Source organism: Eschrichtius robustus, chromosome 14, assembly GCF_028021215.1.
Source record: "Eschrichtius robustus isolate mEscRob2 chromosome 14, mEscRob2.pri, whole genome shotgun sequence".
Classification (NCBI taxonomy): Eukaryota; Metazoa; Chordata; class Mammalia; order Artiodactyla; family Eschrichtiidae; genus Eschrichtius; species Eschrichtius robustus.
Window position 1 is genome coordinate 94,813,188 of NC_090837.1, and position 17,694 is coordinate 94,830,881.

General features: G+C 39.5%; 1 protein-coding gene across 1 annotated transcript in view; it reads right to left on the bottom strand.

Moving 5' to 3' along the window:
• NETO1 (neuropilin and tolloid like 1) overlaps positions 1-16,822 on the bottom strand; it is a 91,212-nt gene extending 74,390 nt beyond the window's left edge. Inside the window, exons 1-4 of the mRNA XM_068563175.1 lie at positions 16,795-16,822; positions 14,708-14,761; positions 14,333-14,470; positions 9,617-9,865 (exon numbers count right to left, since the gene is read on the bottom strand). Coding sequence (XP_068419276.1) covers positions 9,617-9,865; positions 14,333-14,470; positions 14,708-14,761; positions 16,795-16,822 — 469 coding nt within the window. The remainder of the gene's footprint in view (positions 1-9,616; positions 9,866-14,332; positions 14,471-14,707; positions 14,762-16,794) is intronic.
• Between the last annotated feature and the right edge of the window lie 872 nt (positions 16,823-17,694).

Consider the following 17,694-nt stretch of genomic DNA (forward strand, 5'->3'; position numbering starts at 1 on the left):
AGTTAAGATGGAAATGATATCTGAATTTTTTTCTAGAAAATGTTGGGAGCAGACCAAAAAAATGGGGCTGGCAGAGTCAGGAGGCATAATGTAGAACCTAGGGACTCAGCAGCCTGTGAATAGAAGGTGGTAAGCAGTAGGTAGAAGCTAGTGGGAGATGCATTGCCTATGGTTTGTCAAGGAAAGAGGTATGTAGCCACTGCTCAGAGGACTGAGACGAGCTGAGAAGGAATGGGTGGCCACAGAAGCACAAGAAGAACCAAGAAGATAACAAGTGAAATGGACAGAATGGAAATGATACAAATGGTAAAACAGTTGTCAACAAAAAATAAGCATGGTTGTATTATTTTTAAATGATAATCTTCTTTTAATTTAAAATTGAGATGTAAATATTATTTGAAAATGCTTATTAAAGGAAAGTAATTTACACATGAAAAATAGCTAAGAATAATTTTTTCACCAGTTAAACAATTATCTACGACCGCAGATCTCTGCAAGCCTGGTTCATTTTCATGCCCGTGGAAACCCTCTATTTCAGACTCTACCTACCATTCCCATACAACCCCCATTCTCTGCTTTCCTAGTTCATCAGCACAGCCACTGACCATTCTACAAATTCTACTTTGTTTGCCTGCCAAATCCGCTAAGGGAAATACACTTGCCTTTCAGACTGCACCAGCAAGCATAATAGAGTCTGAGAATGTTTTAAGGTAGTACTGATCTCTGTATCTCATTCCTCTTTGAATCACTTAGAGAAATTCCTTGGGGCTTTGAAATGCAAATGTCAGAAGAAAAGTTCTAAGGGAATAGAACTGTCTTCTGATTTGGGTTATGATCAATAGACAACAGAATATAAGTGACATATGTATGACTAATATGTCCTTCTGCTTAAAAAAGTCAAGTTCAGTTCTTTTGTGGCGCTTGCCTTGCTGATTGTGAATAGTCCTACTATATTATAATCGCTCTGTAATTCTTGTGGTAGTCTGGTTGAAGTGAGGTGTCTGAAATCAGTTGGAAAGGGAAAATGCCATAAGGATGTACTGAAGCAGAATTTCAAGCAAGTCAGCATAGCTGTGGAATGGTGGGAAGCTAGCCAAGTGAGCAAGCAAGAACAGACAGCACAGCTCTTTTGAAGCAAAGGCATCCGGCAGATATGCCATGAAGAGGCAGAGGTTTAAAGAGTGCCAGGTTCTACAAATAGCCATTATTGCCACAAACAAAAATACCACCATCCCATGCACATCTTTGGAAAGGATCGCAAGTTGCTATTTTGTTGGGGTTTCTGCCATATTTATGCATAAAGATGGCATTTACATAAAATCAAAAGATATATATATATAGAGAGAGAGATACATACATACATATAGAAATAGAGTATCAATTTATGTATAGGAAAGTCCAGCTGAGAGCATTGGATATTTTATATCTGGAACAAAAGTATTTTAAAATTTTGAATTGACAGACTCAAATTGTTATACTCTCTGTCTCAGCGGTGAATTCTTACATCATTTGTTTACTTTTTACATCACTTCTCATATCTTAACACATATTTTAAACATTACTTACTTGCTATATTAATTTCCTTTTGCTCCTATAACAAATTATCACAAGTTTATCAAAACAACACTAATATATTATCTTACACTTCTGGATGTCAAATCTGAAATGGGTCTCGCTGAGTTAAAATCAAGGTGTCCGTTAAGTGTAGTTCCTTTTCTGGAGGCCCCAGGAGAGCACCCGTTCCTTGCCTTTCCAGCTTCTAGAGGTTGCCCACATTCCTTGGTTCATGGGCCCTTCCATCTTCAAAGCCAACAATGGCCATATGAGTATTGGTCACATTGCATCACTCCAACACTGACTTTTTGGCCTCCCTCTTCCACATAGAAGGACTTTCGTGATTACCTTGGGCCCTCCCAGATAATCCAAAGTTGTTGTCTTAAAGTAAGTTGATTAGCATCCTTAATCCAATGTACTATCTTCAATTCCCATTGTTGTGTAGCCAAATATACTCACAGATTCCAGGGAATAGATCATAGACACTTTTTTTTTTTTTGAAGGGGGAAGGGCATTACTCTGTCTACTACACACGATTTTTCTCTTCTTATAGAAACTGAACTCATTGTAGGGAGGATATTGTCTTGTACATACTGTATTTCTACAGTATTAGCATAGTAAGTCAATAAATATTTGTTGAATACATGTTAAGTGGCAAATACAGCCTAGTGAAAATTAAGTTATTCTGTGAATTCACTTTAAGAATAGTTACATGAGCTATACTTAAATAGCTATAATGGCATACAAATTATAAAATATAAAAAACATTTTTGGTCAAGAAAATAACACTGTGGGTTGTTTTCCTGATAATTATTTGATTTATTTTGCACAGAAATAAAATAATAAGCCTCAAACTATCAGCAAATTATTGTGAAAAAATGTTAAAAAAGAAAAGCCTAGATTATAATACTTTCTTAGGCAAAATATGTGGGATGTTATCATTTGAAAAACATACTTCTTGAATACGCAATAATAAGTTAAATGTTAGAGTTTTCTAGGAGAAGATTTTACCAAAAAGCCTGATAACTATGGACACCTAGAAAAAACATGAGAATGCAAAATGGAGATAGAACATATGCATTATTTCTTCATTTTGGTTCTTGAATGTTTCTCTGGCTCAAATGATACCATTTCTCTTTAGGACAATTTTAGTGAAGGGTGGACGCTGGTCCTTGGATGTTGGCACAACTGTGTGATTGGGTCCAGAGGCGATGTTATGATTGATCAATGCGTGATCAGGGCTAGTCCGTAAGACCCCCTTGTGGGAATTAGTAAATGGTACCCATTGCTGGATATGGGTCTGCTCCTGGGCATATGAATGTGATAGGAATCAGCCCTTCTCTCTCCCTCAACCTAGTGTCCTTAACATGACAGCTGTACGCAGCAGCCCTGGGGAGAGGGATGGTGTTGGTGACTGGAAGCAACTGGCCACAGAAGAAGTCAAAGAGACACGTGTGTTAGGAACGAGGAATAATTGTGGGAGATCGAGGAGAAAGAAATTAGTTTTTCCCTTGAGTACCCAGCACGTAAGTCACAGGTTCCAAGTCATGAGAGCGTTATACATACAACTGACCAGGTCAGTACAGCAGATATTTGAGAACAGGAAATGAATTATACACTTCCAGCTCAGGAGGACTGAAAAGGCAGATTTTTATAATAGAGGTAGAGGGAGGGAAGACAAATCATTGCCTTTTTCATCACTGTGAATTAATAGGCATTTCAGGCAACATGGGAAAGGTGAATTTTAAAATTCATACACCAGTAATGGTGAAATATGGGTGATACAGTGTTATCCCTTAATTACATTTCTTAATATAACTAAACTGAAAGTACTTGCAATATGTGATGTAATTAAAGTCATGATCTCTACCCTTTGTAGAAGGTGTATCAGCACAGTGGTTATATAACTGATAAACAAGCAGTAACTTAACTTCTACACAGAGCTCATGAACCTGGGCAACACATTTTCTCTAGATCATCGGTTCCTTTATCTTTAAAATAAAAAGGCTGAATGAGAAGAACTACTTCAAGGTCTCTTTCAGATCAAAAGAAAATACACACCTACAATGGTAATATACCTGAGACTCCACGTGGTCCAGTCTCAAATGTACCATATTCAAAAACATGCAGTCCAACAATTAACCACTAAATAAATATAAACACACCTAAACACTTTGCTCCACCTTTCCAGGAAACAACAAGATAAGGAAGGCATTCTTTCCATACAGGAAACTTCTTTAAAAATCTTCCTTCTCCTTTGCCACTGCTTTCAATATTCTCTGTACAGATGGGAGCTAATCCTGGAAATTTTCTCTCCCACTCTCAACTTCTCTCCTGAACACCCACCTAGACCAAACAGCATTCCCTCCCTCCCTCCCTCTCTCTCTATTCCTCAGCTCTCCCCATGAGCCCTCTTTTCTACACATCAGATCAACCAAGTCACAGGCTGGGCAGAATAGAGTAAGGATAGATGAAATTGCCCTTACACGAATATCTTTGGTAACTATTACACGTTGATAATTTTGTCCCTACTGTGACTCTCAAGTTTTTAATTTCATTTCTTGAAAAATAAGCCTCAACGAGAAATGTGAATTTGTTTCATACATTTTCCATTTGACAGCCTTTAGAATATTTTGGGTCTACCGTGTAAATATAATAGAAAGACAATACGATTCTATCTGACCTAAGTGTCTTCAACCTTTTATTTCTATGTTAAAAATAAAGTAATCAGATAAAATCCTTAATTTAACATTAACCTCTTTTACTTCTTTCATCTTTTAGTGCAAAATTCAAATTAAAGTTTAGTTGTTGAAAAAATGATATCAATAGATAGGTGAAATATTTCTTTTCTTTCTCACCAAAGCATATATCTGAACTCTGATTTTCTAGACAAGAAAATTTAGGAATTTTCAACATGGTTGATACTCACACATGCAATCACATTTGAGACAGAAAGAGGAAAAGCACTGCATTAGATAATTAAAGTAACATCGAGTCCATGACCATATTTTACCTAAATAATATATTTCATTTAATATGCATGGAAATCTTTTTAAAACACTCAATTTAAATCACTGTACTGCAGTGTATCCTTTCCATTGCCTTTGAAGTCAATCAGCGTGGAGTTTGTGAGGAGGCTAGGAGTTGGGCAGAATGTCCCTAAAACACTTTGGGCTGCTCAGATGAAAGGTGCTGAGTACAAAGTATCCTAATTATTTCAACATAGTTAACAACTCCACTCACTCCCAAGCCAATACCTAACTCGACCTCACCTATTTGGTACTTTGAGGCATAATCCTTAAATTAAATTTCTCCAGTAGGGTGTGTGTAACCTTGTTTCATAAAACTAGTTCAGAAAATATAACATCAAAAGAGGAAGATTCCAAAATCATCACATTCTAGGTCTGTAAAGAGGAGAAAACCTCTCCATTAGGAAGGAAAGCACAAGACTAACAAGAGATATTTGTTCCTACAGAGATTGAAAGGGTTACTTTCCCCAAGACTAGAACGTCCTGGATGTTCTTCTTTCTTAATATCTAATAAAGCCCTTGATAACACCTCTGGACTGGGGACACAGCGAGTACAGTTACAGGTTTCCTCCTTAGTTCATATTTTCAAGTAACAAAGAAAATTGAGGCATGGGGGCAGCTGGATGCAGGGAAGAGTTAACCTCTACTTAAAAGGCATTCTCAGTGTAAGTAAAAAACAAAAAAAAAAAAATGTAGATTGTGGAGAGATGGTATTCCCTCTTCTAAACTTCCATTCAAATTTAAAAATTCATTTAAAAATACATTTTAAATTCTAATAACAATTCATTTAAAAATTACCAACTATGGTATGTTCTCTTTTTTTTGATTTATCTTAAATAATTTTATTTACATTAGTAGTAACAAAAACCATGTTGTATCCTTTTCAAAAATTTAAGCATTACTGATAATGCTGATAGAAGTTCACTGTAGCTCTCTCTTGGTCCCTTCAGTTCCTTCTCATCCACCCCACTCCAACATCATCTAAGGTAATCATCGTTACGAGTTTGGTGAATGTTATTCCAGTATTATTAAGGTAATTTCATTATAAAATATTTTCTCATGATTCATTTTTCTATAATACATTTGGTTTAACTGTTTTTAAGGAAAACATTATTAAGATGAGAAAACAGTGTCAGTCTATTGCAATGAACACTTCTATATGTTTTCTCGTTAAATTATCTGTGGCTTATCAAATTTTCCATCATGTAACTTTTAAGATTGTCAGTGATTCTGAGATTTCTCTTCACGGAAGTAGGAGAGCTTATGTTGAGGAGACCTCACAACACACCTGTGCTTGCACAGGAAGAAGAGAGGGTTTCCCAACAGGCATCACCCGGAGGCTCCCACCGGGGCTCTGGGTTCCTTGGCCCTTTTTCGAACCTCACACTGTCCTTCATTCCTGCAGGCCCTGGGGGTTTGACAGGCTGACCTCTCTGACTGTTGCTCAGTCTCACAATCCTTCTTGTGCATGCTAGACTACACGCCTAGGTGATTCCTCATGGCGCTGTGGACCCAGCTAATGGCACGGTATCTACCATCAACCGCATCCGTAACGTAAAAACTGCGGAGTCATCAAAATGTGTCAGAAGATGGAAAACCCCTTTAAGTGTGTATCTGTGGCATCGTCTCTGGCTCTGCCTTCCTGCCCTCCAAGTCCACACATGACCTCCAGTTGGCTAGTTCTCATCGACCACCAGTTCAGAAGTAGCTCCTAGGAACACAGGAGCTAGGGATTAAAAGGCTATGTTTTAAAGTTGACTAGGAAAGGAAGTCAAAGACATGGAGATGTTAAGAGAGAGAAACAAGTTTGGAGGTAAGAGTTGACACAAATCAGTGTCCCGGTCAGGCAAGGCCGAAGCTGAAGACTGGACATGGGTACTGACCCATGGCAATTTGGGACCTAGAGCATCACTGGGAAAAATGAGCCAAGTTATAAAGATGAAGCATCATGTACCTTCGCTGGATGCTGTCAAACATGCTTCAATATTTGGATTTCACGCTCACTGTACAATGTTCTGATTATAATCTGGATGCCCGTGTATGGTCGCTTACAAGAAACACTGAGCTGTGTGATTCTAAGAATTCTTACTAAAAATGTATGTATGTTTATATGTGTGTACATATATGTATGTGTACATGTATATATGTATATTCATATGTATGTATATATATATATTTGTGTACATTCACATGTATGTATATGTGTATATTTAGCTTGGTTAATGTGATTCATTCCTAAGAGTGGGTACATTCTCACTGTGCTGACAACAAGTTTCTGGGACTGTAAATTAAGATCCAGATCCCAGATTATGGTAAATTCTCAAAAATAATAAAGACCACCTAGCCTTCCTACTGCGATTTCTGCCCTAACATATTTTATGATTGCTATCAGAAATAACTATAACCCTCATGTAGAGACTTAGGCCCACTTAAACCTAATAAGGAAAAGTGACATCGTGTAGGTATTAGTTTTGCATATCCATCCCAAAAAATCAGGGAAAGAGAAGTTGTAGTTTAAAAAATCTGGGTCACTTGCTCTCCCAATAAACTATGCCAAGCCTCCTTTACTTTTAAAGAACACGTGATCAAATTAATACAATAATAGCGCTCAACAGTTGAGATCTTATAGGAAGTGAAAAAATCCATAAATATGCATTGGTCGATAATCAAACAATCTTCAAACAATCTTGTGAGTAATCAATATTATTCCTACTTTAAAAATAAAAATATTGATGGAATAGAACATGAAGGATCATGTCCAGAGTTTACAGCAAGCAAGAAGTAAGAAAGCTAGAGTTGGAAGCCCAATCTGCTTCCAAAACCAGTGTTCCTCACAGCCGTGCTGGAGTCCAGTTCTCGGGGTGACTTGGTGGGAAGGTCTCTCCTCCAATGTGCATCCCACTCTGGGGCCCTTGAGATTCCAGCAATGCTTTATCACGTAAATGATTAAGTTGACTTGAGGAACTCTCTCAATTCCCACAGGTCACCGCTTGAAGCATACCACCAAGTAAAAATGAAGCCCAAGTTAAACTAAAGCCTGCCTGACTCCTTATTCCCTAAATGCTGTCTAAATGATCACTAATCCCTATCCCCTTCCTCCTACATTAACTAAGTGGCTTCCTCAATATTGCCTCTTTATGGAATGAGTTGTAGATTACTGTGCCACTCAGGCAATGTCCTTGGGCCATAGCATGTCAACTTGTGCAGTCATGGAAGTTTTACACAACTCCTTTTCAGGGTCCTACTTTCCCCTCAGATGCCAAGTGTAGGTTTCCCGGCACGCTTCACTCAAGCTTATCTGAGTGACAGCAGAAGCCTCAGTCTATCCTTAACTCATTCTTAATTACATGGAATCATCTCCTCACATTCCCTTCCGATTCAGATGTTCCTGGTAATAAAATCTTCTCCTTCTACAGATGAAGCAAGGTGGGTCTAAAGAAGCAAGGCGCAAAGGACAATGCTCGGGAACAAAGAAGCTTTGGAAAACCTAGGATATCAGATTGAACGCCACCATTTACGTATCTCAAGTAGAGCTAGAAACGTGGATAGAATTGCTTAAGTTGATAAAGTATGTTAGCTGACCCTACATTTCTAATGAAACTACAGTTTTAGATCCTCACATTGTTCCCATGATCACCAATCTCAAGGTGAAAATATAACTTACAAAAGCCTAGATCATACCATGTGCCATTATTTTTACGTCGTAACTATACTCAAAATTAGCAGTTAAGAAAAAATATATATATATATTTCCATTGAAAACTCTAGCACTAATAAAATAATCTCAGTGTTTACACCTTTCCGGAACACATCAAATTAGCTTGATTGCCACATGTGAAATACCCATGACTTCTGTGAACAATCCAATATTAGCAAAGCATAATAAAAACCACAGTCTCTTAGAAATATTATAAAAATATTCCTAATGTTTAAGGCTAAGGCATACGGTAGGGTTAACATCTTATTTTAATTATTATATTATTAAACCATAATATCATAATAAAAGTCATCATTAATCTTATATTAATTATTTCAAAAATGTTAGTGCTTGAACTGAGCATCGTAACCCTGCTCTGATGTTACCTCTGTAACATGGAATGGAAACGTGAACGAATTTTACATATATTCCAATTTAATTTATTGTCCTTTATAACCTGAGTAAAACAATACGTACAAACTTAAAAAAAATGTAATTATAAATAAATAATGTCCTTTATGTAAGTTGAGTCGTTTTTCCATTAAAAAAAAGTGACTTCATCAAATCGCAAATTGCTTCAGCCTGAAGTTCTGGCAGTTTAAAAATATAACCAATTTTTATTGTATTAAATGATAACTCATCATAAAGTGAGCCAGTCAACATCACAGACCCTTTTTAATATTAACAGGTTAAAAGGAAAATTGACATAGAATAGATAATTATATAATAACAGCTAATGGGTGCCAGACCTTGCAAATGGGTATTTGGCTGCTATGGGACTCACTTTTCCTTTTATCACAACTCTTAGGAATTTGCATTTCTAAAAAGAGATTAGACTGACTGCTTTGTACTAAGACCCATTTGCTTTAAAAATTATAATTTTCAGAAAAAATTTTTAAAAATTATAATTTTCAGAACAAATGAATTTTTTATTCGAGTTCTCCAAAGATCATTTTGATGGATACATTTTACAATATTGCAATTGCCTTTTCAAGTTTATTGGGATTCAATGCATAATTAGTTTCTCTATTACAGACGGCCTCTCAAATTACACGTTTCAGCATAATGGAAGTCCAACTAATTAACTGTGTTGCTGATGACCATGTAGACCCCTGAGTCACTATGCTGTACCTCTAGTGTAGGCTAAATTTTAAAGAAAAATTATTTTCCTTTCAGAATTTATGAAATGAAAAGAGAAAGTATTGGAGGTTTGGTTTTAAATAGAACCGGGAAGCTCTTAGAAAATTATCAAGTTGTCTTACAAAAGTTCTTATAGTATGAAGATAGAAAACCAAGGAAGAAAAAGATATAGGGAAAAAAACAAGCCCCCACTTACCAGGTGTGAAATTGTATCGAGCTGAAAATCCCATAGATTCCAGCTCTCCATCAGCAAAAAATTTAATCCATAGAAATCTTCCACTGGATTTTATTACAGGTGGATTTTGTTGTCCGCAAAAACGCCCAATTATTGGAGAAAATCCAAAAGGTCCATCTCGAACTTCAATATGATCAAATTTGCACTCCCAAGAAGGTTCAATAGAGTACTTTTCATCAAAATAAAGTTCAATGCACTGTCTTGGGGCAGCTGAAAAAAAAAAAACAAACGAAAGATTATGTCTAGAAGGTCCTTTTTAAATCCGTAGTTTGGCTTCTCTGATTCTACTTCAGATTTTATCTGTGTAACTCCTATCAAATTTTGATTGTGATATGCATAGAAACGCTAAGCAAGTTTGTTATTCCTAGCCTCCTAAGAGATACTATTTCCATGATAATGTCTAAGGGATGATTCTTAAAACTGATGACGTTGCACATAATATTATCTGATATAAAATGACCACTTCAATATCTAACACAGAATGAACAAATCACAGTAGTTTTGTGAAAGCCTGCTGACTCAGGTTTAAAAAGTAGAGAGGCATCTCTCTGTCACTTTTCCCACATCTTCAGGAGAATCCAGTTTCAAGGTCAGAAACTTGAGAACTGTTCAGCATGGAGTTAAACCATTCAAATAGTCCCAATTAGATGTCTTGATTAGATTGAAGTGTGTGTGGAGGGATATTAAGAGTAATTTTCCTAGAACACAAATATTATCATGTCATTCTCAGGTTTAAACTTATTCAGCAACTCTCTATCAACTATAGGAAAATGATCAATTCACTTGACATATAGGTTTCTTACAGGTATCCAACAACTCACCCTGCCAGGGTCTTTTCACCTCACATACAGCCAAAGTTCAAGCCACTCCAGGCATATCACGTTTTCTAGGACACCGTGCTCTTTTAGGCTTTCGTGTGTTTTCCCACTTTCTTGAGTACGTATATACCTCCAATCCAACTCCTGTTTATGTCGGAAAATCTTGCTTAAAAAAAAAAAATCTCCTCTCTACATCTCCTTACTAAAGACAAAACCCATATCTATTCACCTTCTTTTTTCAGCGTTCAAGCACAATACTTGTCATTGAGAATTTCTCAAAAAAAAAAAATCTTTGTTGGGTGAATTATAAATGAACTTATCTTCGTAAATGTGTTTATAGCTCTTTAAATAATCATGGAAGAGCCCGATAGGGTGAGCAGCTCCATAAACCTCCACACGGATGCATTTGCTAGTGCCCTTCCATTCTTCCCTTGTCATGGCCAAAACTGTTCAAAATTCTGGCATTCCAGGCTGATATTCAGCCAGCGTACCCCCAGAATAGCCATTACAGTTGTTGAAATATCCACACGTTTATCCTAGTTAGTAAACTGCTGTCTTGAGCCCTTCAGTTGCTTTCCAGCCACTTGATCCTCTTTAAAGACCAATCCCCTCCAGAAACTTGAAAGTTAAGTCCTGGCTCGGCAGGGCCTGCTTCCCACGTGGTCAGCAATCATTCTGAATGACTACAGTCCCCTCCACACCAGTTCTTAAATATATATTGAATATCACCCTTGAATGGCTTTAAAACTAAAGCCTTGCATGCATGGGTATCAAAATGTATATACAGTTGAGATACATGATTACGTGAAAATTAGAGACTTACAAAATAAAATGCAATCCTGATATTCTCTGGCTTTTCCTTCACAGTCTGTGTTGACTTTCTCCTTACTCTGCCCTCCCTTACATGTTATTTTCCAGAAATCTATTCTATGTCTTCTTTCCTCTCTTTCTAGACCAGGGCTCTGGATGCCACTAGCATTTCAATGGAAAGAGATTATAATATAATGATATCTGCAGCTCCATCTAAGCCCAATTAAATCAGAATTCCTGGAGGCAGACCCAAGTATCTGTATTTTCCAAAAGAGTTGAAGTGCTCCAAATACCCTTTGGGTAATTTTATTCATACTAGCAGCCTCAACAGCAATCACTATATTTATCACCTATAAATATATATTTTTATCCCAGAACTATCCACTGAACTAAAGATCACACATCCAATCTCTTCATGAGACATCTCCATAAACACCAAATGGAACACATTATTTCTCCTTTATCCCCCCCTTTCTCCACCTCTATTCCTTATCTGACATGGCAATTCCATGTAACACATCACCAAGCCAAAACTTCAGAATAGTCCTGAGATTGCCTATTCTCTCATCCCTACATCCACTCAAGACTCGGTTTCCCAAATACCTCTCATTTGTTCCCTCGACTCCACCGTCAGTGTCACTTCTGTAGTTCAGGCTTTTCCTATAGTTTACTCTGTCTTTCACAATCGTTTCTGCTTATGTTCTCTTCCTCCAGTTTCTTCATCAAAATCTCACCTTATTATTTTTCTCAAGTTATTTCAGTGGCACTCGCTTGTCTATAACATAAAGTCCAAACTTGCCTGGGTGGCAGATGGATGCCAAGCTCTCCTTTATCTGAGGCCACCTGCCTTTCAGACTCCTCACTCGCTGCTCTCCTCACCCTCTGCAGACACCCTATGATACTACACGTGTGTAACCAACCTCGCCGCGTCTCTGAACCTCTGCACATGCTATTCTACACAGAGGACGATTATCTCCTGAATGTTCTTTAAAACTGAGTGTAAGCATCTCTTCCTCCTTATAGACTTCTTGTCTTTCTCCTTATTCCAAAACTGCTCATCTTGGGGCCACTTTAGATTGTTTACTGAAAAAAGCACAGCCCCCAGACCACATCGTAAGTTCCATAAGGCAAGTACCATGTCTATTTTGTTCAATACTCTCTAAACAAGAGTGGTTCAGTAAATATTTGTTAAATGAATGTATGAATGGAAAAAAAGACAAGTATGAAGTATTTCAAGATGGGTATAGAAGTATGACTAACAGTGACAGGAGATTCTATTTATTTCCCAACTTTAAGTTTTGTCCTTGACATGACTACAAATGAATGCAAATATGTGCATGATATTAGAATCAAATGTTAGCAATGCATTTAAATTATCAATAAGAATAAACATGAAAGCACAATTAACATGCAAAGATTTTCTTCTGAATTACAGGAGAATTAGTTGATGTTATTCTTTTTAATAATTTGTAGTTTTGAAATACTGTTTGCTTCAAAACACAAATTATGTTATATGAAGTTAAGCAAGACATTTAACCCTTCTGTGCCTCAGTTTCCTTATATGTACAGTAGGGACAACAAAAATACCAAATTTCTACGATTAAATATTTATGTATATGTATATATATATATGTATACATACACAAGTTGTCCCTAGGTATCTGCAGGCAGCAGGGGAGAGGGGAGGCAGATGGTTCCAGGACCCTCCTTGGACACCAAAATCCAAGGATACTCAAGTCTCAAGTCCCTTACTTGGCCCTCTGTATTTGTATCTGTGGGTTTTCACATCCTCAAATTCAATCAGCCAAGGATCTTAAACTAGTACTACACGATACAATTATACAGTATATGTATTACTACATATAACAGATATGTAATATTAACTTGATAGAAAGAACAGCTAATTTTAACCCAGAATTTCCACATTTCAGTCTCCTTTTCTATCGATCATAAGGGGAAGAAAAACTGCCAGAGCTCAGTTTCTCAGCTTTATGCTTTTACTATCAGAGCTTACTCCTTTCTCTTCTTCTTGTAATACGGTGTATCTTTGCTAAAAGTTCAACTTGAAGCACGACAAGAAGAGAGGAAAGATCTTGGTCCAGAAATTACAAAAAGAATCATTTCTAAATGAAATTCTTGAAATCAGTTAACCAGAACATCTTTTAATTTGAAAGATCTATCAAATTAACATGTCCCTTGCTTATAAGTAAACAGTGAGCATAAATACCGTCTTTGTTAAGGTAGGGATGTGTGTGTGTGTGTGTGTGTGTGTGTGTGTGTTGGGGGATCACAGGGGTTGGGGAGGTTGAAAGTTTTGGGCTATTAAGTACTAACACATAATATTGAAAACTTCTAGCACTAGATGAAATGTTCATGTATTGGTATCATCCTTAATAGAGAGGTGTCTACAAGGGTAATGGAAATGGAAAATGTTCAAAGAGAACTGAATCCCTTTTCCAGCACTTTTTATCCTTCAAGCTGGGGAAAAAATGATGAAAAGAAGCATCGTCATTTGGAATCCTGACTTTGGCATGAAAGTATGAAAATATCACTTGTGAGCACAAACTAAGGCAAGTGCTATTCAGATTGACGTTTGGAAAATATGATCATAGATGTACTTCCGACAAGAATATGTTTTTTGTGCTTCATATTATTTAAGAGAAAAATAACAAATGTATAGGTTATTCTGCTAATTATTAAGCCCAAAAAATACCAGTTGCCAAAACTGTTACACATTAGGTACTATTATGCCAACCATGCAACCATTCCATTAATTTAGAATTCCAAATCAATTACATGAACGGCAAAACAAACTGTTGTTGATTTCTTTTTACTTCCCAGAATTTACCTGTTTATAAACCATTACTAATAATTTCAATAATTAGCTGGACTCCAGATTTTACAGCTATTTGATTCACTCAGAGATAGTTATGTGTACGGTCTCCAAAACCAATTTTTGTAATGTCTATATGCATATTGTCCATCCAAAGCTTAGAGGTGGCCAGACTTGGCTGAATGTTTTCTCCAGCTCTGGCACTGGCTTCCTCACCTTCTATGATGTAGATGCACTCCCGGTCAGGGGGGTACTTGCTGGGATAGTTCGGAGAGGTGAAGACACCTCCGTCTGCATGTTTTGTCCAACTTCCACACTGCACAGACTTCTGCGTTTCTGAGGTGGTTTGCTTTTCTGGAAAAAAATAATTTTTTTAAAGCCATTATCCAATTTTTTATAAAACTAAAAATAGAGAGGACATTCTTACAATATCCATTAGTAAATTAACTTCTAAATGGTGTCTTAGTCAAAACCAATCAATTATACACACTATAAAATGCTCAGATATTCTGGAATATTAAGAATGTGGGGAAAATAGGACAATGCAAGTGACTGGAGGTCTTCCACTTGCATTTTTCCAGAGAAACACACCTGTTCCTTTCTTGGTTGCCCCAGACAAATGGAGGATGATTAAACTTGCTACAACTGAAACAAAAAAAGAAAAATTAGAAAGCTTAGTGTACACCGAAATGATCAAATGCTATAACAACATAACAACTTAAAGATAAAATGATATCAAAGAAGATTACTTTATTACTTTTAACTGTTCCGAGTAGACTCAGAACTTGCATAAACTGATAAAATGTACAAATTTGTACTGATAAAATGTACAAATGAGGACAACTTAGGAATCTCCTCAGGACGTAATGCCAGTTAGGAATGGCTGAGACCCAAACTCCTAAAGCAAATGCAGACTTCAAGACTAAAGAGTCAATATTGTCACCTACTAATGTCCCATTACAGCAGGATTTCAGGAGTACGTCTGAGCTCCTCTTTGTGAATGACCTTGCTAGCATCTCTAAAGGAATACAGAGGGACAGCAGGTAAAAGGGTGAAAAGGAAAAGTTGTATTTTCATCAACCATGTTATTGTGTTTTAGAAAATAAATACTTAGGCAAAATCTTATGGCAGGTCGGGGAGGGGAACAGAAGAAAAACAGACTAATGTGGATTGAAGGCATTAAGTAGCATAATTAAAGATGTTTCTTATAAAATGATGAACTACCAAGTAACCCCAGTCCTCAGCATTTTCTAAGCTCTGAAATTAATCTCTCCTAGCCTTAACTTTGATTTAATATTCAGTATTATCCAGAAATATTTTATAATTTTGAGAAAGGTTATTTCTATTTTATTGAGTCAGTTTTTCCAGTATCAGAAAGAGCCTCTGATCTGTAACTTAACAGTAAATCTACGAAGACCACTGAAACTTGCCCTTCTGTTTTACTTCCATGTCCTTGATTTACTTAATATTTTTACAAAGCCTAAAACTGAGAAAAGTATTAAAGTCATCTAGTCTTCATAATTTCTGATTTTTCATTCTCTATTTCTGTTTTTATTATTGACTTTGTTGCTCGATTACCTAAAAGCTCTAAGTTCCATTAGGTGTATAATCATAAGTCCACTTAAAAACGCATTTGGAGAAGGGAGGGTATAATTCACAATGCTTTCCTTAACTAAAGCTCACTATAGGATCTTACAAATTTATGCTTAAAGATTATTCCAGGAAAAGTATGTGGGCCTTGCTATTAGTATTTGAGAAATGGTGTCAATTATTGTACTTTGTACTCTAGCCTGGCTCTCTGCTTTTAGATTAAAATATCAGTCGTTGCTATTGTCTGTGTTCAGGTAGGAAAAAAACAAGTCTTACTTTAACTTGCCGTGTTTCTACACCTACACACACGCACGCGCACACACCCGGGTGTACAGCCATCAGTATCAAGCTGGAGTTTGGGTGTTTTCACTCTGCTTTTCCTCTTCTGCTGGCATCACATTGTGGAGCGTGTGCTGTGATTAACACAGCGGCAAGGCCGGTCCTTTGACTGCGTGGCATAGCCACCCTAATCCTTGCTTTATACTGTGAGATTTCCACCATATATTTTCTTACACTGCCGTTTACTCGATTACTTCTGACACTATTTTCCTCCAATCCCCCCCCCCGCCCCAATTGCACGCGCACCACACACTCGTGAAGCAACACTAGAGGACTATCTACTCTCCGGAAGAGTTGAGGTTGGTCCTCGCCCTCCCCTCGTGGGCTGCGTTCAGGTGAACCACAAACTACCCACGGGGGTGGGCAGGCGGGCCGGCCGAGCTCCAGAAGCCCCCGAAGGGAACTATCAGGCCAGCTCTCTCCCTCTTTCCATCGGCCACCTCGCTCTTGCGCACGTGCCCACCCCCGAACTACTCGCCATGCTCTGCCCCGGGATGTTTCCTGCCCACGGAAAGGCTGTTTTCCGCGGCAGGTTCTGCGATCCGGTGACCACCGCCTTGCGCAGCCCGCACGCCGGTTCTATGATGCTGCGATACAGAAAGTTTACATCTGCCCCAGACTCGCCGGGCCTGCGCGGTCCGGCGGGAGCGCGGCGGCGGCCAGGCTTTCCCTGCGCGTTCGGCCACGAGGGAGGGCAGGCGGGGAGGACGGCACCCGGAGAGCCCCGGCGCGGCGGGAAAGGTACTCACTGTGAAACAAACTGCGTCCATAGATCATGTCTGTTCGTTACACCCGAGGCTCCGATCTCCACTAATTCCATTTAGAGACAGGGAGACTTCCAGCGGTCGGGGAGAGGACGGAGTCGAGAGGGGTTTTGGATATGCAAACCAAGAGCAAATGAAGGGGGGTGGGGGGGGGGGGTGGGAGAGAGAGGAAAGGAGGAGATCGGAGCCCACACGGCAGCAAGATCCGGACCCGTGCGTCCTCCGCCCCGGGCTCGCGCTCGCCCTCTCAGCGCCGCGAGGCCAGCAGCATCCTCGCCGTGACGCGCGCCTCACACCCGGGCGCCGGGCGCCTCCAGCAGCGCCGCCGGCGGCAGCGCCCTCCTCCTCCTTTGCATCACCGCCGCCGCCGCCGCCGTCAGGAGGGCGCGCGGGCAGTCGGCGCGCGGGCGAGCCCTGGGGCGTCCCGAGCCGGGGCCGGGGCCGGGGCCGGGCGGCGGGCGCGGCGAGCGGAGCGGGGCCCAGTCCGGACCGACGGCAGCCACGGAGCGGACGGCTGCGGCTGGGGCTCGCTCAGTCCCCAGTCTCATACACCACGAGCAGCAGGTCGGAGCAGCCTCCGCGGCAGGATGTCCAGCAGCCCGCCTCTCTCCAGCCCCCGGGGACCTTCCGCTGAGGCATTGAAGACCGCAGGAAGGGGTCCGTCATCGGCTCGCCGGGCTGCGCGCCACCTCTGCGGTCTCGCGGAAAGAGGAGCGGGGGGGTGGGCGTCTGGGAGGAGGGCCGGAGGGTGGTGGAGGGGAACCGAGGTGGCAAAGGGGGGCGGGGACGGGAGGGCGGGGGAGGCAGCGGGAAAATGACAGAGTTACCAGGTGGGCGCCTGAGTCATCGCCTGGGGCTGCGCGGCGCTCCGGGAAGCCCGGCGCC